General features: G+C 40.0%; 1 protein-coding gene across 1 annotated transcript in view; it reads left to right on the top strand.

Annotated features, from left to right (window-relative positions):
- The first annotated feature begins 1,117 nt into the window (after window positions 1-1,117).
- The window catches only part of GNAL (G protein subunit alpha L), a 181,013-nt gene continuing 159,529 nt past the window's right edge, over window positions 1,118-22,601 (top strand). Inside the window, exon 1 of the mRNA XM_071456894.1 lies at window positions 1,118-1,729. Coding sequence (XP_071312995.1) covers window positions 1,264-1,729 — 466 coding nt within the window. The 5' untranslated portion in view covers window positions 1,118-1,263. The remainder of the gene's footprint in view (window positions 1,730-22,601) is intronic.

Here is a 22,601-nt window from a genome sequence, read left to right as displayed (position 1 = left end):
CAGTGGCATCTATTAACAGAGTACTGGTCACTGCAAAAAAATAGGAGACAAAAATCAATGACCTAATACAACAGGTCATTGCAGAATCCAAAGAGATGCAGCATGAATAAAGATGTTTTTGAACACAGTCAAGGTTACTGAAGTTAAAAGCCTCTAAATTATGCTAAGGTACATGTCAGTCATAATAGTGAACACATGACATGATTGATCTTTGCTTTAAGATTCAGAGACCCACTTTCATCCACTAGCCACGTGTTCCTGAAAACACGCTGAGATTTCGAAGAACACGGAGATGCATGAAGCGGAAGGAGAGCCTATTTGAGACACATTCCAAGTAACTTGAATTTTTCCAGGTCTTCTCTTGAGAAGGGCTGCCACCCCCTTGGAACTGGGTTTCTAGCACCAGCCTTTCCTCCACAGCCCACAGCAGCACGCTGCTGGAGTACTACTACTGCTGCCAACACTGACTGAGACAGCGAGCAAACCCCAACATTGCCTATTATTTTCTCCTACCGTCGCACCCAAAGCCTTCCTCCCACGGCATCCTTAGTCAGCGCGTGGGCGCGGAGCCGCATGTGTGTGCACAGGGCTCAGAACTGCGTTGTAGCTGTGAGGAGGATGCCAGGCTGCCGGGGGCTGCCTCGGCCTCTCCGGGGCCGCTGTCACCATGCGGGGTGCCCCTCAGTGAGAGGCCTCCGCCTTGGCCTCTCCCCCTGGGATGCCGGGGGAGACGGTGTCTGTCAGGGGCATAGCCCTGCAGGGGTAGGGCTGCGTGCAGCTCTCGGGGCTTGCACGGGCGGCACGGCGGCCCTTCCAGGCAGGGAGGAAACAAGGAGTACGGGAGGAAGCAAGGAGGGCGGGGGGCTTGGGGGGCGAGGGTCTCCGGGCAGGGCGCGGAGCGGGAGTTCTGGAGACCCCGGCCCCGTCGGGCGGGCCGGGCGGGGGGCGGGGGGCTGCGCTCCGTGTGCGCCTGTGTGCCGGCGCGGCGCCCCCGCCCTTCCCCCGGCGGCGCTGCGCGGTGGGCTGGCGCTGGGGTATTTACGGTAACGTGGACCCGGCGGTGGCAGCTCGGTCGGTGTCAGGTGATCGGCGCCGAGGAGCCGCCGCCACAGCCCGGGAGGAAGATGCAAGATGGCCCAGCGGGGCCGTGAGGGGCTCCGCGGCGCCCCTTCCCCGCCCGCCGCCGCCGCCTGCCCGGCCGGCGGGAAGCGCTGAGGCCAGCGCCGCCGCGCCACAGCCCGTCCCCGGCGGGGGCACCGAGCCATGGGGCTCTGCTACAGCCTGCGCCCGCGGCTCTTCGGCGACGCCGGCGGCGGCGGCTCCATCTCCAGCGCCGGCGCCGCCTCGGAGCCCGAAGCGCCGGCGGAGCCTCACGCCGCCCCGCAGCCGCAGCCTCTCGGCGTCCCGCTCCGGCCCGGCGGTAAGCCCGGCGGGGAGACGGACGGGCCGCCGCTGCTGCTGCTGCAGAACGGCGGCGGCGGCAATGGGGCGGCCCCCGAGCGGCAGCTGGCGCTGCCCAAGGCCGGCGGCCCCGGCCTTGGCGGCGGGGGGAAGGCGGCGCGGCAGCAGGCGCTGCACCAGCCGCCGGCGCTCCAGCGGACCTGGGAGAAGCTGCGCCTGGAGGAGCGGGAGGCGGAGAAGGAGGCGAGGAAAGTCAGTAAGAGCATCGACCGGGCGCTCAAGGAGCAGAAGCGGGAGTACAAGCAGACGCACCGCCTGCTGCTGCTCGGTACGTATGTGTGTGTGTCTGTCTGTCTGTGCGGGGGTGTGCCGGGGCGGGCAGGTGCCCCGCGGGACTCCCCGGCAGCGCCCCCTCCCCGGCTTCCCCTGTTTTCCTTGGGCACCCTCCATCCCTCCTTTGTCTCCCCGTGCCCCCCCCCCCCCCCGGCCCTGCCCTGCCCTCCCGCCCCCCGGCCGTGTCCGTGCCCGGGCTCTCCCCCAGACAGGTTTACACCTTCTTTTCCCTTCCTCCTCCCCGCGGTCTCTCCTCCCAGCTTCTGGCCTTGGCAGTGGTTTTGCAATGGAGATCGGCGCTCGTCGGGCGAGGGCGAGCGGCTCCACCCAGGCGGGCGGGCGGGAGCGATGCGGATGGGGGAGCAGCGGGGTCTTCCCGGCTGGAGGAGCCGTGCCCGGGCCGGGGCTGCCCCATTGCCCGCGGCAGGAACTTCGCTCGGCGCCCTCGCGACTCGGAAACGTTAATGGAAAAAAATGAAAATAATAACAATTTTTTTAAAGCACGGTAGAAAAGGAGGAAAAATGGCAATGCGTGCATGAGGTGTGTGTAGCCTGTGGATAGTCCTCCTGTGCCGCGTGTAAGCAGGGATGGTTTAATGAGCAGCGGCTTGAGGCTCCTAAATGAGAGGAGTGGTGATGAGCAATAGGCTCCTTATTTAAAGAAGCAGTGAGCGGAGTAAGGGGAAATAAGACGGTGTACATTCCTCAGACATCGCCTCTACTACAAGATGTGTTCTTCAGCTGCAGGCTCTCAGATTTTTTAGGGACGATTTGCCAGCTTTTGTCCCCTATTCTCTGAGGTGCTACGTGCGGTCTGCTGTTGCCACTGCTCTTTCTAAGCATTAGTTAATAGTCCTCTCCGGAGGATTTGTACCAGCTGATACATTTACAGTATGAAAACCACAGGGGTATCTAATACAAGCATCTCATTTCCTGCAGGAAACAGAACAGTCATACTGCAGGGCTTTTTTTTTATGGTCTGAGCAGAGGGCTTATTTGGCCTCTTAGCTGTAGTCATAAATATCTGTTTTCTGTTAGCATGAAAATACTGATTTGCTTTTGCATTAGCTTCTTTGCCTGTTCTCGTAAAGTTGCGTGGCACAGAGTTTTGGTGCTTATCTAAGTGCATTCCAGATTTGGGGTAGTCTTTACATCCTTCTTTATAAAACTCTGTTTCTGTTTTACTGGATTCCTTCATTCCTGTTGGTGGGTAAGGGGAGGAGAAAATATGAAATACAGCAGTGGACAAAAGATATACCAGAACTGTAGTGTTCAATTTCCAAAAAACAAAGAATGGGCTTTATTATTACCCATAAAGTACCAGCTTGTAGGATAACAGTGCAGCTGGTAGAAAGAAAGGAGGAAGAAGATGTAATTCATACTCCATGGAATTATTATTATTATTAGTAGTAGTAGTAGTGGTGGTGGTAAAATGTCTCTTCTGATTCTTGAACTGTTGCAGTAATTAACTCTTTGATACACCTTTTTTAATGGTATATTAATTTTTTTTTTTTTTCTTCCTGAAGCATCTGTACATGTATTCTGGCTAGTATGGCTGCAAGAAGGCAGAGACCCCGTCTTTTGGCCTTCCTCTGGAGAGCATTGTCATTGAACAAAAGAATTCTAACAAGTAGATACTGTGTGTAGTGTATAACATAGGTGGTTGTCATAGTAAACCAGAGCAGTAAACACCTGTTCAGAAACAATGACATTTGAAAAATAAATCATCTCTGACCTTTGGCTCCCTAAAAGAAATTCAACACTCCTAAGACTCCCTGTGTTGATTTTTTTTTTTTTTTTTAATCCTTGTCAAAATCAAAAAATATTTTCTTGATCTCTGTATTGCTGGGAGGAAATGTTGGATTATTGTCTCAGGCCTTGCAGATCAGGGCCTGACTTAAATGTTTCATTTGGATGTAGGGAGAGCTGCAGATGCTTTGTATTGTTTTTGAAAGTAGTGAAAATGCTGCTTTAGATAAGAGGAAATTATTTAGAATTGGGAAGGGTTTATTTGTCAGAGAAGGAGTAAGGCAAAATTGCATTGCACAAGGTAGTAGGTTTCAGTCTTGCACAGAGGAAAAGACTTTAAATATACACAAAGGTCTTTTAGAATAAAGAATATTACCAGCCTGATATTTTATAGCATTTCAAGTTGTAAATAACTGGATCCCTCCCCCTAAGGTCTTCCTGGCAGAGTGAACCTGAAAAGTGTACCTTTGCTAGAGAGAGGAGGAATATTTTTGTACATCAACATGGAGGAAATGCACAGCAGAGGCGAAATGGTGAATGCAGTGACAGCAGAGCACCATCACAGAACAAACAAAGTTGAGCAACAGCGTTGGTGTGGGCTTCGTGTTTCTTTTTTTAAACACAAGTTTGTAAATAATAGCCTTATTTTGGCTTGTTCTTGTATATGTCATATATTTACTGGGGCAAGTTTAGAGGATATTATTGACATTTGATAGAAAAATACAGTGTATATTTTAAGGAGCTACTATTAGATATCAAAAGGGTATGCAAATAAATGCACTAATGTAAGAATACTAAGAATCCTTAGAATCTAAGTAAGTAGTATATTAGAAGAGAAGCTTATAAATGCTTGAAAACGACCTTTCCTTAAAAGCACACTTACTCTTTTATTATGTCAAATGAAAACAATCAGCTTTGTGATGAGCTGTGCATATCAGTTACCAAGATATTATGAAGTCTCAAAGGCTTTTCATATGTATGTTGGTAAATACCTCTCAAAGAGCCTGTTCTTGCCTGTTACAGCTTACCCCAACTAATGTCTCATGGTGCATGTGATGTTTTGACACTCTCCCCTAACCTACATTCGGGAGCACTTAATGTGTTTTGTCATAACCAGTGATTGTGAAAGGGAGGGTGTGCAGTAAGTGCTCAGGATCAGCTCTCAGTCTGTGCTTCCCCCATAAATAGGTGTGTAAGTATCAGGTGGCTGTAGCTGAGATGCTGAGGCTTTACTGGTGTACTGGAGTAACAGCAGACATGGTTTGGGTCTATTTGTTTGTCTTCTTCTGAAAGAAGAGCTGACATAAAATAGAAACTGGCTTTCCATCACAGCTGGCTGTTTCTTGCTTAACATCCACTTTAAAAAATACAGTAAATTGATTGATTATTGAATTGATTATTGGGTTATGTATTATTTGTAGAGGGGTTTATTTCCTTTTCATTTTGTAAGTGAAGTGTTCATCTGTGCAGAATTCTTCGGGTGCTTTTACTAACCCTGAGATGAGGTGGTGTTTTTTCTAAGCATACGTATTTATTGAGCATATTTGCAGAGCTTGGTCAGAGTTTTGTAGCTTTGGTTTCTGTCTTGTTTTCTGTTTGGTCTTTTTTTTCGCAGAATTGCAGCCATCTCTTCTGCAAGACTGTTTTAGCTGCTGATTTCCTAGAAACTGTAGAAACATTACAAATCACTTTATAGAAGCAATTTGCATTCTCATTTGCAGTCTCATATTTTAAACTATTTTGTGAGTAAGTGAGGTGAAGGGGAATTGGCTCTAAACAGATTGTTAGTGATTGTGGTATAATTAAGGCTCATGTAATGTTGAAATAAGCTGTATAAACTTGATTTTTTTTCCCAGATAGCTGTTGTCTTCTAACCTCTGACTCCTATTTTTCCCATTTACCCTCACTCCTGGTTGCTATCTTAACTTTGGATGACTTTCTCAAGCAGAACACATTCTTTTACACTTCCCTGCTAAATTGAAACTGAAAGTGGTCTGAGTAAAAGCTTTTCTGTTCAGCAGAAACTGAAAGTAATGATATAGGGATGAAGGGAGGGGGAAAAGAAATATTAATTTCTTCACTTAAAAGGTACTGGAACTACTTATGTGATATTTAAGTACTGACTTGATAGAGAAATTTAGATATGTTGGGTGATGTTCATGTACAAAAGTATAGAAAATGTACCAAAAAACATAGTTCCTCTGAATTGATGGAAATCTAACACAAAGATGCCTTGTCAAGCTTGGGAAACTCCTACACAGGAGAGCCCAGAAAGCTCAGAAGTGTGTAACAAGAGTAATGGGTTTTTTTCTTTTCTTAACTATGCACCAAATGACTGTTGTCAGAAATGAACTTTTTGTGCAAAGAGAGTTTCTGGTCTGACAGCGGTTTTTAGACTGAAATTGCAGTCTCGTATATGGTTCTGCATCAGAACATACATCATACATCATCATACATCCTCAAGCCAATTTTAAATCTTAAACCTAATGAATTTTATTTTGAAAATAATTTTAATTTTTGTGTGGTGTCAACTCCTGCTTTTTGATAAATACCTGAATATAGTTGAGCTTGATGCGGTGATACTTTCCTCCTATCTGCATAAGATTGAATGCTTGAGGTGTTTTTCTGTTACCACCAGAGAGGACTCCTTCCCTGGTCTGTAAGGAAGCTTGGCATATTTAGGATCCTTACAGCCAGCTGTTTCTAATATGGAGATAATGCACAGATAATTGGTAGGAAAAGAGATCTTCAGGACTTTGAAATCCTGGGCTGCGAATACTGATCAATGTAATAATGCAAAAGCGTTTTATAATCCCTAATACTTTGCGTAATTTGCAATGTCTTTGCAAAAGCTCTTCTGCTTCTGTTGTAACTTCACAGGAAGTGGGATATTCACTCCTTGCACAGGAGGAAACCAGTAGGCAGGAGTCATCAGGACATTTGGGATCAGTGCTTGACTTCAGGGGAGTTTTAAGTGTACTGAAAACAATCCCTGACTTACAATCCTTAGCTTTTCTTTCTCTGTAAAATAAAAGCTAATTAGATTTAGCCCATATTTATGTGTTTTAACTTATTTCCATTCTTTGATTGATTTTGCTTATCTTGAATCACTTGATATTTAAGAAAAAACAACTAAATCATTTTTCCCACTGTTAAGTGTAGTAATACTGAGAGGCTTTAAGTGCTGTGGAAGGGTGGATTCTGCAGCTCTTAACTAGAACTTTTGGTCATTAGGCAAGTTTTGTGTATCAGTGTGTATTCCATGAATCTTCTTGGAATGCAGTGTCTTAGCTAAGCAAACTTTGCAGGTATGTTATATCATGTTAAGGTCCCATTACCACTGCAACTTTTGACTGCTGAAAATTCGAGGAGTAGGTAAAACTCCTAGATTTTAATCTTAGTTTTCCCTTCTCCCCCCAAACAGTTTAGAAGAAGTATATTGCTACTATGTTCATCCCTTTCCGCTGCCCAACCCACACACCCAATTGCTTTTTCTTTCGATTTTGACACAGTGTGACTACAAATTTGGGGAAACACATAATGGTAGGGGTTTTTCCTACAGTCATGGCTTCCCTTAACTTTTTCAAGTCAGGTACCATTTGAGCTTGTAAAGTGTAATTAAATTTTTTTAAAAGTCTTTTTTGTTTGTTTGTTTGTTCTTTGGTTTTTGCTTTTTATAAACAGCAGTCTGTCCAAGCTGTGGCAGAAACCTGGCCTGCCTTCTGCTTACCAAGTGTAACTTTTTTGGTAGTTATGTTCTAGAAATGTTCTAGAAACATTTTGCCTTTGCTGAGTGATGTGGAAATGATTCTTTTCTGTGAATGCTTGAATAGCAGTAGAGAAACAAAATGGTGTAAATAAGATAACAGAGGTATTGCTTATTCTCACGTAAAAGGGATAGAATCTTATGACTCTTATGCAGGATCTGGAGGAAATGCAGCCTTGTATCTGGCTTGTGCACATCATATTTATGCTTTTTCCAAGAGTGGATGAGCATGTTAAGTACACTGACTAGTATATTTCGTATTATCCCTGCAGCAGTGTTTGAATGCATGTTTGAAACTCCTGTGTCTTGCGATTTCTCTGCACATGAATATTAAATAATAGTTTAATAACTTAAAGCCTTGTGGAATAAGCTCTATGAGGAAAGAAATGTGTGCTGTTGTGTTGACCAGAATAGGTAAAAACTCCTTAAGAAAGGATTTATTATTTTCTTTTTCTGTGTTCTTGTGCAGAAGATGAAAAAATCAGAGAAAAAAGCTGCCAATTAATGTCTGTAACATAAGACATAACATCAATCACCTGTAGTGGAACATCTTAGCTGATAAGGTCTCTTTGCTGATAAGGTGAAACTGGAATTGCATCCTCAGAATCTGGTATTTTGTTTCTTTGGTTTTAAACTTAAGTTTGAATATTTATAAATTCCACTTATGTTTAAGGTAGTGTTAGGTTTCAAGAGTAATAAATTTGTCCTTTTGAAAATACCATTACTGTAGTAAGTCAGGTCCAGGTAGAATTATAAATTCTATGCTGTTATCTTTATTTTAGAGAATTTACATCCTGTGGGAACAACATGAATTTTGCGGCTTAAAGCTGTTTAAAAATAGAAGGTGTTTTTTTTTTTTTTCCCCAAGTATTTAAAATAAAAATTTTAAAAAATGGAAAAGTTTTGCATTTTTTCTATGATGCACAATACACTTTTACCAGTTTCTTTTAAGATGGCTTCATTCCTTTAAAGGACAAAAAGAAAGTTCTTCTCAGCAGTCAATTCAAGCATATTATCTAGTTGATCTTCAGAAAATGAGACTATTCCTTCTGTGATTTGGGTTAGTGCATGCAATGGAGAGAAGTAGCAGGCTGAAAAACATCTGTAATAAAAATGCAACAATAAATTGAGTCCTCATTCTCTGTGGGTATACTTTCCTTACCCCCAGCCTCTTTTCATAATTTGAAAGTCTATACTTTTTGATACATGTAAAATAATCTGTGTTTAATTTGTATCTGTAGATTAAAATGGATAAGGAAAAGCTGTATTTTTCCATCATGAAGAATGAAGGCTATGTTAACCTGCCAAAAGTGTGAACATAGGTCCTTAGTATTGTGTGCAAGTGTAATTTATATTAAGCAACTTAATCTTTTATTGAAAACTGTTGTGAGTGTTGTTGAGACATTGCCAACTCTGCTATGCTGCAACTCAGTGAACTACGGGGAGTTAATTCGGTATCTTGGAGTAAATGCAGAATGCACTTCACGGTGTTAGGCAGTGCCTTCTCCAGAATCATCTTGATTTTCACATGTGGAGGACAAAACTAGAGCAAAAGCAAGTTGGTTTTTTTCCTTAAGTGAAAGAACTCTTTCAGGTTCATGTTTGAATTGATTTTTTGTGTTGATTGTAGAATCATTTTCTATTCCAAATGATATTTTTTCAGATAGAGGTGCACTCATTTGTCTGTGTGTGCATGTGGCCACTCAAGTTCTTGTAAAACTGAGGTGATTGCTCTGGAGTCCAGGTGAGATAAACCAACCATCAAGTATATGTGGTTGGATTATGTCCTGGCATATCTCATAGCCTTCAGTCTTCATAGGCATAGGGCAAATGTAATGGTTTCTGTAACAAGATTGCTTTTTTTCATCCTTTGACTCACTGGACATCTGAATTACAAAACAGACTTATGGTGTTATCTTCTGCCTGTTCTGAGCTTCCTGTGTTTGTCTAATTCACTGTCTAGCAGAGATAGGAACATGATATTAAGCACTTCTAACGTGTCAGCCATTGCAAAGATGTATATAATTTTTTATGTTCCTTTTTTAACTATGAACCTAAAATGCAGAAGAATATAATAATTTGTATAAAGGACATACAGAATTAAGCACTTCATAATCTGAAAAGATATGATTAAAGAGTTTGGGGGAGGTTTTGGGGTTTTATTATTTTTCTAAGGTTTTGGTAGGGTTTGGTTTGTGTGCCTTTTTTTTTTTAACCTAATTTTTAGATAGGCAAAAGGACTGTCTAAGTGGCAAGGTGCTGTGGAAGGTATTTACATCTCATAATGTGTCTGCTTTAATTTAATTTAGTCATTTCATCACCTAATACTAAAACCTGAATAAATACATAAATTTTAAATAATAATAAATAATAACTGAAATAATAATTTAAATAATAACTGAATAAATAAATAAATATTAAAATTCCTTGACGTGTGGGAGACATTCTTCTGCTTCAGCTGTGCTTAAGAGCCTCATCGTACATTGTCAGTCTGGTACTGTTACGTGTGGTGCTGTGCAACCTGGTCACGTATAAACAACCAGGAAAATGGCATGAAGGACAGGCTATAACTTAAGAGGACTTTCAGATCCTTTTATTCATTGGGTCTGCTAACTTGTGAGCATGGCTGAAGACAGAAGAGTAGCTGTTCACTGTTTTTGCTTTTATCCCTTGAAAATATTTCCATGAATGAATACAGATGGGCACTACAGGACAATAATTCTGGTTTAGTTTGAGTAGTTGATCTTCCTTGGATTTAACATTTTGAAAGATGAACAGAAATCTCAAATTCTTTAGAGTATTTTCTCACGCTCGGGATGGGGTGAGTGGAACAAAAATACCCAACCAACCCAGAAACCACCCATGTGTCTTGTAAATTCTGATAGCTTTGTTTTGTTTAACAGAGCTGTACTTCAAATTCATATTAATCTGGACTGTCCCTGCAGGTGAAATAGCACTGAGAGGGGAACATAAGCTTCTGACACTTCGAGAAAGACTGGATAACCTGCTGTATTTAAGTAACTGTCATGCATCATTCCTTTTGGAAATACATTTTTCTTCTTAATTTTGGGAATATCTTTACTCTTTGATTCTTCAGTGTTGTAAATTATTTATTTTTTTAATGGAAGACTGATAAACACTAGAGTTGAGTTTGATATTGTGCTTCCTGACATCTTGCTTCTAGATCAGGAATCATATCAGTCCCTCTTCCTTGAAGTTCCTCGTGCGCTCTGAGTTCATAAATCTGTTGTTCCAAATTCCATTGCTGCTCCCTCAGGTTTTCTTATTCTGTTCAGTGTGACATCTGAGTTCATGAGCTTGTTTGTTCAGTAGTGTCTTTCCAACTTGGTTACGATTGAAACAGTACTGTTGGTGTCTTGTTCATTTTAGATTTGTTTTTTTTTTTAAATGGGGAAACTACAATTATATTTTAGAGGGCTACATATTCACTCTGAGGGCCTTCTACTTCTTAACTCTGTGTACAGAGGTGAAAATGTTTGGTCAGCAGAGATGGGGGAAAAGAACAAAAAAACTGCAGTTGTGTCTGGCTTGTGATATGCAGAACTCTCCTCTGTCAGGCAATCCTGGCTTCAGGTGTATGTCAGCTATGTCTTTGAACTACCAGAGGTAGGAAAAAAAACCCGTTTCACAGAAAAGCTGAAGTGGAGAGAGTAGTTTTTTGATACTTGAAGTTGCTCATAATTTAATGCAGAAAGGATCACCTGAAGAGCACTCGACTCCCTATCAACTGCCATTTGGCAGTAGTCCTTGTCTAATTAAAGCAGATTCACAGATATGTGATCTATCTGCCAGAGACTGAATTAATGCTTTCTAATATGTCAGGAAAAGTTAAAGCAGTGCAGTAAAAGGTCAAACAGCCTTTCAGACATGCTGGAGAGGTATTTGGAGGGTGGGCAGGGAAATTGGGACTATTTTTTCACGCTGCTTCATGCCAAGTACCACTGCTTTTTCTCCTGGTCCAGCTGTTTCAGGAAAAACAGATAGGAGCTCTGATGCTCTGAAAGAGAATGAGCAGTTGTTCCACACTTGGTCTGATTCCCTGTACAATGCTGAAGAGCAGGTACATGTTTATACCTTGTTCTGCTCTAGGGGGAGGCCATTCATCTTAATACCACAGTTTCTCTGGGTTTCTGTGCATTGGTTGTGTGAGCAGTGTCACAGTCTGCCAGGGTTCTGCAGCACCTCCTGTTCTAGTACATGTAGATTGTGTGCAGGACAAAACAAATACATAACCTTCTCAAGCTGAAACAGCATAAGATCAGTACATCCTACTGTGCTGACTGCCACTGAAATGTAACCTTTTCTTAGTGATGGTATTTCCCTTAAGATAAAGATGGCTGGCCAAGTATGGGAGGAAAAGTTTTCTTTTTGTTTTTCTGTTCCTACCCTTACTCTTAAAAGTAAGAACTTCTGCTGTTTTGAGATTGTTGGTGGGGTTTTTTTAATATGTATTCTGTATCTTGATACTCTGATAAAAGATAATTAGATAACCTGATGAAAGAGTAATTAGAAACTTGAATTAATTGGCTGTTCACATAAAGTGCAAAGAAATGTTGAATTAATGTTTCTTAATCTTGTGTCAGACAAAAATAGTTCAAAGATATTACGGAGTCCCACATAAATAAATAGCTTGTTTTGAGTTCAGTCCTTTATTCCCTAACACAGTTCTCTCTCTGAATTTAGGCTGATAAAGACTTTGGTATTGGTAGCTGCTTAATCAGCTTGAGGTAAGCAATCAGACAATGGATCAGACTTCAGGAGTTTATGAATAATTAGACTAAAGTCCAGAAGTGACTAGTAAGATTTTTTTCATTTGACTATATATGTAACCAAGACATCATTTCATTTCCTCATAGTCTCTGTGCTCTAAACTCATAGTTGCTTGAATTTTAACATGAATATTACACTATTACTTCATACAAAGTGTTCAAGCAGTGTTACTGTTTTGAACCCTAGTTCAGAGATACACTGCTCCACCCAGCCACTTCAGCTTCTACTGAGAGCTGGAATTCATACTATGCTTGCTTTCTCCATCTTGTTTTCTATCTGTACCTCACATAGTTGCTCCATTCCTTGAAAGAAAGCAGTCTGGAATATATTCTTTAAAAGCTAAATGTGCTTATCACCTATAGCTCTTGTCTGACTGTTTTTTCCAATGTGTCTGAAGTGGGCCGTGCCTGCCTTAATGGTGTTGGTATTTCTATTCTGCAGGAAGCATTGGTTTTATTTTTTGAATTTGTTTATCTGACAATTCATAATTAGTATATATCCAAGGGTTTCTGAAACTGGCCTATAAAAATCTTTGTACTCTGCTTCTAGAGATATGACCTTGCAGTGGCTCATGGAAGAATATTACTTGATTGTACCAGTTTTATCATAGTTGCTGTTCTCCTGCTTGTCCACACTTGACTCTTTTGATAAGCTGGCCTTATTCACAGTGATGTCTTTAATTAGTGGATAAAAGTTTACTGTAGCTAGTTGATGGTTCACACTACATTCTTGAAATCCATGTATTATCTGATTCCTGATTCAACTTAAAATGTGTTGTATCAATTGTTTGCAGAGCAACATCAGACATATGTGTGCTGCTTATTTATAATATCAAATTATATTGACATAAGCCTTCAACCTAATCAACTGTGTTTGCTATCAATATCCCTCAGATAGTTATTATTAATTAGGCAAATAACTTATTACTGATTCATTGGCATTAGTTAGTAGATACAAGTCCTGTGCTTGATGGAATGGGATTTTTCTCAAACTGTGTGTAATCTAAATAATGAGATCTTGTCTCTGGAAAAACCTTGATTTTCTGATGCCTTCAGGTTATCTCATAGAGTAGCAGCAAATGTGATTGACATTCCTTACACCATTATCTGCTGTAATTTGCAGGGCATGCTCAGATCCTTCTTGTAGAGAGTTATCCTGTAAATATTGATAAAACAACTGTTTAGATCACGTTGTGAAGACCGAGGGCAAGAATCTCTGTTTAAAGAATTAATTGTGTTGACACACAGGGCAATTTGCTGTTACTGTTTTAAGGTAAAGAAGCTAACTTGACATTTCTGAGTGAGTATGAATGTTTTTGTTAAACAGTGAAGCTGATGAACCACATCTTGGTCTAGCATGGTGCAGAAGAGGATGCTGCTATTATGATTTCTTGTAAAACAAATAATTTTGTTAACTTGAGATACTTTAGAAACAGCAGTACTTTGCTCGGACCTTTTCATCTCTGTTATGTAGTCTGGTTTTAGGGCATTTGAAACTGTTCTGTGTCCTTTTCTTAACAAAGAAACCAGATGCTTATTTAAATTTATATTTTCAACAACCTGAAAATGCTTTATCAAGATGAAGTACTAGGCCAGTTAAATACTTACTGCTACTACAGACCCACACAGGAGAAAAAAGATAATCTCATGATGCTGTGTTTTTTGTTTTCTTCTTTTATTTGTTACTGGCTGTGGTCCAGAAGTGTCTTCTGTACTATGTTAGATCTTGCAGGCAATTGCTTGGACCTTTTATGAACGCTGTCTTTCAAATCAGCTGACTCTTGTTACTTTTTGCCTTCTTTGTTTATGGTTGAAAAGTTTCTTACTCAGATTTTAAAACAATCTTTACCATAAAGGAGGCTAAGTCAAAATGTAAAGCTCTTAAATTCAAGCATTTAGTAAACTAATACTTTCATTTTAGGTCAGGTTTTTGGTGGCATTTTTTATAATAGTTAGGAAGGGTAACATCTGTTACAAAACCTGCTTATTGCCAGAATTCTGATATGTGATGCATGTAGGAAATCAATTCTTACTCTAACCTTTTGCTAAAATAAAGGAAGCATTCTTACCCTCATTATCCTCTTCTTTATTGATAGGTATTTGACTGATGAATTAAGTCTCTCTGAGCACATCGGGGTAGTCTCGTTTTTTAACTCATCCTAAACATGCACTAACAATTATCTCAGTTCATAAAATACCTGGCCATCATAGACAGTATGGGATGATTCTGAGGTGTACACATTTTTTTCAGAGCATCAGATGGCTTGAAAACCTTTCTTGACCCCCATCCCTGACTGACAATGTATTTAACATTTCAAAGGGTAGCCCGTCCTCTGTGGGTGTTCTGATAAATATGACTCTGACTGGAGCCTGGTCTTCAAGCATTTTAATTAACCCTCCACACAGGGACCCTTCCTGTGGAGAAAACATGCATTTTCTTTTAAAAGAATTTCCAAAATAGATTGTGAGCATAAACTGTGGAGGAGGAAAATTTACTTGCAAGTATAGGAGCAGTTGTGTTTCTGATTTTGCTGTAGTATATAAAGATCTGAAATCCTAAGTCAGTGTAATGTGAAAGTACGTAAAACACATGCTTTTACGCTAAAGCATAGTAAGTTTTGCTGTGACTGCAGGAATCCCAAATGTGAACTTAATTTTGTGGTGTCATCAGTCTAGAATTTACTGCTTAATTTGGAGGAGGAAGCAGAGATCCAGAAGCATGGCAGAAAATTTTCTTGAGGGCCTGATTTCCCAGTTTGGTTTTGGCACATGTCATCAAAAGTGCATCAGGAGTACTGAGTTGTTCTGTCTTCTACCAACTTCACTTGGTGTCAAATGCTCAGCACTGATGAAGACTTACAAAAGTGTTTTGTTTCACAGTCTGAATGTATCAATTCCTTCAAGGAGAATATTCTTAATTTTTGTTTTAGTGGTATTTTTGACACTTTGTACTTGGCTCAGTCCTTGAATATGTATTTAAGTGATGTCAATAAATTAATTCATTCTTTTATTTTGAGTTGAATTTCTAAGGGTACTCTTATTCTTAGCCCTAAAACTGCAATATCTTTCATGAAGCCTATAGAATGCAGCATGTAACTTATGGCTCAACAGCAGGATGCTGAAAAAATGAGGGTAGATTTCAGAACAACAGATATATTAAAATATTGACAGAAACACTTTGTTTGTTTTCCTAATTTTCCCTTCAGGTCATAAGTATCCATTGGTATTCATGATGGAAAACTTTAACCTGAGAGGTTAAAACATAATAGAATCAGCTGGATAGTGTCATATAATGAATATCATTAGGAAGACTCAACTATAAGGATCTGTTGGGTTTGACTGAAGTCAGACTGTCAAATATACATGCAAAAGTTGGGCATTCCATCATGAAGGATATCTGCCCAAACTTTGGTACATGTGCCTTATTTCAACATGTGTTTTGTTGTCTTGGATTAAATAGCTGCTTCCTTTCTGTGTTCCTCATTTTATACTCATTCCTTACAGCATAGAATAAATAATAGTAAATGTGTGATATGTTGACTGTATGTGATTTTTTTCTTTTTTTATGTGGAATAATTCTTGTACTGTATACAGAAGTCTTTAGTGTCTAGTGTGGATTTTTCCAAGGAGTGGACCATTGATGATATATTTCCTCTTGTTCAGATGGAAAATCGAAGTAGAGGTGGATCGTGTTCAAATTTACGTATGATCTAATTTTCAACTATTAGTTTAGATGTCTACAGCCTGGCCTACTTCTAAAACTGTTTTAGAGAGCTATTAAAATAAGCTGCTACCTTTGGTGTCCGAATTATTATGTTGATATTTACTCTAATTTCTGAAAACTGCTTCTCAAATTAAATAAATTACATCTTGAGAGTGGAGAAACATAGCAATAATGCTGCAGCTGCATGACCTTCTCTGATGGTTACACATCCAAGATGTGAAAGCCCAGCTGTGAAGAAACTGAACTTTCTGGTACTGTTTTTATGTCCCCATGCCACCATAATGGACTGGGCCTCTCAGATACTTGTCAGACAGGTTCCCTGTCTTGACAGCATGGGAATGTCTTCAAGTCTTAAAAGTAAACAGTTCCTGGCTTTCCTGTGTGCAATCTTCACTTCTAGTCCAGTGGAAATTGCTGACTGGTAGCAACTGTTGGTATCCTCCTGTCTCACTTCAGATAAGCATGAGAGGCAGTGTACTGGAGGGTGTCTTGGCAGCAGCATTCCAGCTTGGGAAAACTGCCCCATGTTGCAAAGATTATCAGACTGCATTGCTGCTGCAGATTTCCATGACTGAAAAGTCTCCATCTGACCAGCTTTGGCAGCCAGAGGCCAAGCAAAGAATGAGTCCTTTACTGCACCAAGTAAAAGGTCTCTGAGCCTAGGCAGAGGGGATAGCTACACTCCTATGAGGGAAAACTTTGTCCCTGCCCCTTGCTGCTAATGCATGACAAGAGTGCATGGGAAAAAATTTAGGCAGAAGCTCGTTGTTGCGGTCAGTAATCTGATTTACCCCAAGATGCAGCAAATTCTTAGTTAATGAATTGGAGGTTACCAGGATTTTCTTGTATGGTCAAGTTGCTGTATCGTGCTCACTGCTTAGGTTTACCTGCTCTGGTCATAGAACTGCTTACGTAGTGGTAAAATTTTTATTACAAAGCTTCTGTGTAATTATTAGATTTACCTTTTTTCCTTAGAAAATGTGTGCAACTGTAAAAGTAACACTTCACAAATATTTCTGTATGCAGTAGAAGTTATTGAACGTGTCATCGGTGAGCTTGATAACAGTTTAGATTGGAAATCCTGTATTCCTTTATTGGAACAAAATGGGATCCAAATCCCATTCAAAATATGATGCAATTTTATCTTATTATTTTAGATCACACATCTGTTCTGTTCCTCAATGCTTGTCTTCTACCTGTGGTACTATGCCAGAACTAATGAATTCTTTGGGATCTTATCTAATCTGAGGTCAGTGTTGGATAAACCATGTCAGTAATTCAGAAGAAACTGAGTCAAAGGGTATTGTAACTTCCAGCTATTGCTGGTTGCTCTAAAAAAGCCAGTGAAATTACAAAGAAAGTTCAATAACGTGTTTACAAATACAGAGTAAATTAGTAAATTTAAATTTAGAATTTGAATGACTGTCTAAGCAGATACTGTGTTCTCAAAATGAAGCTGTGATACTCAAAGCTGTCTCCACCTGTGTTCCCAGTTACCTGCTGGTTCAGGTGTGAAGAATGGTGCTGCTGCACAGGAAGGGATTTGTGTGTGTGACCTGCCATGCAGTGAAGCAAGCTTCTCTGTGGCAAAAAGAGGCATACAGTTCTTTTTTCTCAAAGAAAACTGTATCAGCCTCTTAGCTGAGCCAAATGTCTTACACCAGTTACCCCAGTTTTATAGGTACCATGGTATCACCTCTGTTTGCTCTTTACTCACCATTTGCTTTGCCCTGAATGAAGCAGAATTCTATAGCTAAACTGCCATGGCTTATCCCACTGCATGATTAGAACTGTTAGTGCTGTCTTTGCAATTTTGCAAATTGGGAGTAAACTGGGAAAGAAAACTTGTGGTAATTTCATTATGAAGGCAGCATGGATTTTAATTTTTTTAAACTTGGGGGCTGCATGATGGTTAATTTCAAGATCAGCTCATGAAATACCATATTCTGATGAAACTTCTGTAAAAGACAGAGGGTAGTCTAGCATTTTTATAATGGTAACTGCAGACTGAAGTAAATTCTCAGATTCCTGATGGCTCTTTATTAAAGAGTTGCAAACTTCACGTGGTTTAGTAGATGTTCTTTATCAGTTTCTGCATCTTGCCTATGAATGAGAATATGCAAAAGTCAGATTTTGCTTATGGTTGTTTATTTTTCAAGCCCATATATTTTCAGTCCTCTTCTCCCAGATGTAAGTTAAAACTTCTGCAAGATGTTCTCCCCGCTAATGGTAGGAAATAGGTCCTTTTGGAAAGCCAGGTGGTCTTTAAGAGTACTTTGATGGAGTGAGGTGCACTGGATTGGCACTCATCACACCCTGTTACAGTAGATGCAGATGATGGAGCACTGTGACTTTGCCCCAAAAAGGCAGGTGCAGTTTTCATAGATACAGGGATGTGAAGGCAAGTGCCAAGGACCTTATGTTAGATGGTATCTCACTGTGTAATACTCACAAGTTATACTCACAACACTGTTAACTCCTTTAAATATTTCTTAAGCTATTTTGTGACGTTATATGAAAAAGACTTTCTTGCATCTCAAGTCACAGATAAACCCATTGCCACCAGAACAGTAATTGCAAAGGTCACTGTGAATAGTCTTAAGTGGAGATATATTCTACAGGCTGCATTCAGGCTTTGTAGTTAAAGAGCGATAACTGGTTAACTGTAGACATGGCAACAGCAACTCTGAAGATATTTGTCAAAGTTTATTAAAGCTTGTGCTTTAATTTTCTGCTTTTTCCCACTCCCACCATGCCCTGCTCCAGTTTACAACACATTTGGGATGAAATGCATACATTTCCATGTTGATGCTTGGGTGGCAGATAACAGACATGCAATTCATTTATTTCCTTCCTGTCTCACAGTTTCTCCAACTTGGCCATTTTACTGGAACCTCTTATATGGAGAATCTTCTCTGGTTGAAGGTAGATACTGAAGACATTGAGAGCTTTAAAACCAGTTCATGTACCCTTCATGTTTTCCACAACTGCTGTTCCTGAAGCCCTGTGGGAAGGAAGGATGATTGGTGACTACCCTTGACTTAGTGTAAATGGTTTGAGTGGTGGCAGTATCCAGTGTCACTCAGGGTTACCCTATTAGGTCAGCCTCACCCTATTTTTCTTGTAAACCAGTAAGTCTCACCAACTTTGTCTTAGATAAGACTGGTGTTGATTCAAGGTGCATCTGATTCTTCTTTTGCCAGTTGTTCACCTTTCATCTCTTGAGCTTTCCTCCTATTTTTGGGTTGCCAAATGCATCAGACATAGGTGAGATCACCTTTACTCATCCAGAAACTTAGTTACTTAAACAAACAGACCCTCCTGCTAACTGGTGCCTATGCTGCCCTTCTGATACCCTGGTTTGAATGTCATACAAGTGATGGGATTCACTGAAGGAATTATCCAGTCTTTAGAGATGGAGAGATTCTCATCTATTAAACTTTGTGTCACAATAAATCTTAGCCAAGATGTGGTAGATGTAGATGTGATTCTAAGATCACATCACTTTTCAAGACACTCAAGACTTTACTCTTCTGCACACACCAGTGTGTTGAGCTTGAGGAAAGCTTGAGTAGAAAGTGTTCCTATAGGTTCATCCTCTTTATTTTTGAGCAATGTGATGTGCACATTTACAGTACTGATGTGCATATTAACTGCAGACATCAGTCATTTGAAACTCATTCATAATGAGCAAATAATAAACTTTGGGTGGGTGTTCCTAACTTCATGAAATCTCCCTAAATAGTTTTCATTAAATGCTCTTTTGCCTTGAATTTTGAGATAGAACTGATTCAAACTCAAAAAGGGATGTCAAGTTTTGAGAGAAAAAGCAAAACTGAGAAACCTTGCCATTTTCTGATGCAGAAGGGATAGCATATTATAACTGATACCTGGATTAGGAAAGTTTAAATACAAATATTTTAGGGAACGTCATGTTTCCTTAAAGATGTTGGAAAGCAGCAGTCTGCCTTGGGACTATGAGGGAATGAATATTGTCATTACAAGTTCTTGTCTTCTCAGGGCATCACACATCCTTGACTACTACAGTTTTGTGTATATCAACTTACCAACATTAAAAATATAAATGTTCTGATGCAGGTTTGTTCTGCTACCAAAAGAGGTAGCTGAAGAATTTAAGAAAAGTCTGTCCACCCTGATAATCTATAAAATTACCAGTGCTTTGTTCTTATGATTTAAAAGAAGTAAGATGTGCTTGTCCTGTTACATTTTGAGAAAACTAATGACTAATTGACTGCTTGAGACTTTGTTGTTGTTGTAAATTTGTGAACAGATTTGTTTATCAAAACAATATGCATGACATTTTAATGGTGATGTTAATAAAGTAGTGCTACTGTCACCAGGAATACTGGTCTCTTTTCCAAAATTTTTATGGTTGTGTGGACCACTAAGATGATTAGGAGGAAGCCTTCTTGTTCAATAAAACTTGGATGCATAAATTGTGTGTAAACATGGCAGGAGGAGTGAGAATGGTCTGGATTCTCAGCTGTAGACTCTCAGCTTAGGACATCTTAGCCAGTTTGGAGAGTCTCCCTGCTTGATTTGCCCCTGAATTCTTCCTACTTTCACCCTTTCATGGCTTTCAGAGGGGGTTAAGAGTGATAGGCTGGAATGGGATAAAAAACCCCGAAGTGAGACTGACCAGAGAAAGGTTTGCAGTTGAGTGTTGCTCTTCACCAGGTGATCCTGAGGAATTCCTGCGTTCTTTGCATTTTGTCTTTAATCCTCGTGGTGGCAGCACACACCAAGAGAAAGGGAGCCAGCCGAGTGCTGCTGACCTTAATTACAGTTAAAGTGAGCGTGCTCGTACTTACACTTTTAGCTTTTGTTTCCAGTGAGGCAACTCAAAAACAGAGGGTCAAAACTTCATCATCTGCAATGTCAGTTTTTATGAATTTCTGAGAGACATTTAGTTGGCAGAAATATTTCCTCTCCTCCTCTCCATCCCCACACCAGCAGGTAAAGGCAGCATTTGTGAACATCGTGAGCTGCTGAGAAAACTTACATGGCAGGGTTGACATTTCAGTTGTCCAAAATGTTATCCAAAGGCTATTGCAGTTTTTGAATGGTGAGGGTTTTTTTTAACACCAGCACTAGTGTCAGAACTCTTGTTGTTCAAGGCACTACCTTGCTGTAGTCTTTCCTAAATTTGCACACAAAGTCAGGGTCTGTCTGATGGATTCCAGCTGGAAACAGAGAGACAGTGTCAGGCATCTAGTGAAACCTATTGACACAAGGCAAAGAAAGAAATACCAAATGTGTTAGTAATGAGGTACTGGTAACCAAATAACTGAAAAGTCACTAATACACTGAAAAGTTTGCTGTAGATTTGACACTGTGCTAATTAAAGATGGTAGATAGAACTAACTTTTGGTAGCTGAAACAGCCTTTTCCAAAATAGCATCATAGGCAATTCTTTTACTGTAGACTGACTTGATAATGTGAGTGGACAGTTATTTCAGGGTAGAAGTGTTCGTTTGTAAACCACACAGGGATGGATTCATTTTATGTCATCTGCCTCAGAATCACACATCAGTTTCTTGAGATCTTTTTTCACCTCACCAAAAGTGTCAGTATTTGTTCTGTCTTCAGTGTTTCCTTGCCATACTGTGAAGCTCTCATCATATATATCAATCTTGTGGAACTGAAGCCAGTATTACTGAAATTCATAAAGCACCTAGAAGAAGGAAATAAGATAGGAAAACAAACAGCAGTTTATATGGAAAACAGGTAAATGTAGTCTGTACACACTTTTTGCAGGACTGCTTCTGGTATCTGACCTGAAATTGTTTAACTTTGGGAACAATTTAGGTGTTTCTTACTCAAGTAAGGATGAAAATATGCTCTGTCTGCACTGTATTCCAGTTAGAAGATTCAAGAACTGGAAAATGGGTAATAAATATTTCAGTGAGGGCATTTTCAGTATCTCAGAAGTGGGCTAAAAGGCCAATTTAATGGTTCTACCTTCCTGAGCTGTTTAGATACAATGAATTTTAAAAGGAATACAAATTGAAGGGATAGACCATTGTGCCTATAGACATCTGCTTCTTTACCTTTGCATCTTTATTTTAGTTAATTGAAGTCTTTTTTCACTTAAATTTGAGAGCTCAAGATGGAAGTCTCTGCAGAACTAGTTATAGGACTAGAATAAATTGTTACTGTATGAGAATCAAGAAGATTCTTTGCTTCTCATTCCATAAAGGGGATTAAAATACTACCAGGAAGAAGAACTGTATGTTCTCTGTATTCGTATTGGTCTTACAGGGAGCATGCATCAAGCCCAACACAGCTGAAACAGGAGCATACTTTCTAATATGAGAACTTGTATATGAGCCTAAGCTGCATCCAGAAGAGGACAAGCTCATGTGTGCAGCTTTTCATTTTCAGTCATGCAAATTTAAGAGCTATACCAGAAATTATCCAGAAAATCACAGTGTTAGATCTTAAAACTACAGTGTTACTCAACAACTGGCAGATCACATTACCTTTTTCATAATACTTATTTTGCCTTCTTGCCACTATCTCATTCAAGGAAATTTTTGAAGCTCAGTAGCCTTGTTTTATGTTGTTAAATGTGGTAGATTTATGAACTTCCATTACCCAAATCACTACTTGTATTGTAAGTGTTAATGATGGGATTGCTCTTTCATGTAAATATAAATATAATACAGTCTACTGACCTTCACTGCTGAAAAAGCACTATTTGATGCAGTGTGGTTATGGAACAGAGTACAAATAAAGTACTCTTTCTTTCTTGGTGACTGAGATGGATATTCTTTTCCTTTGTTCATCCTGTTAATTACACAGTGTAAAGCAAATT

Source organism: Agelaius tricolor, unplaced genomic scaffold, assembly GCF_023055355.1.
Source record: "Agelaius tricolor isolate 1412-34295 unplaced genomic scaffold, bAgeTri1.0.p SCAF_2, whole genome shotgun sequence".
NCBI lineage: Eukaryota > Metazoa > Chordata > Aves > Passeriformes > Icteridae > Agelaius > Agelaius tricolor.
The sequence above is the reverse complement of the archived record's forward strand: the minus strand, read 5'-3'. Positions and strand labels throughout refer to the sequence as shown.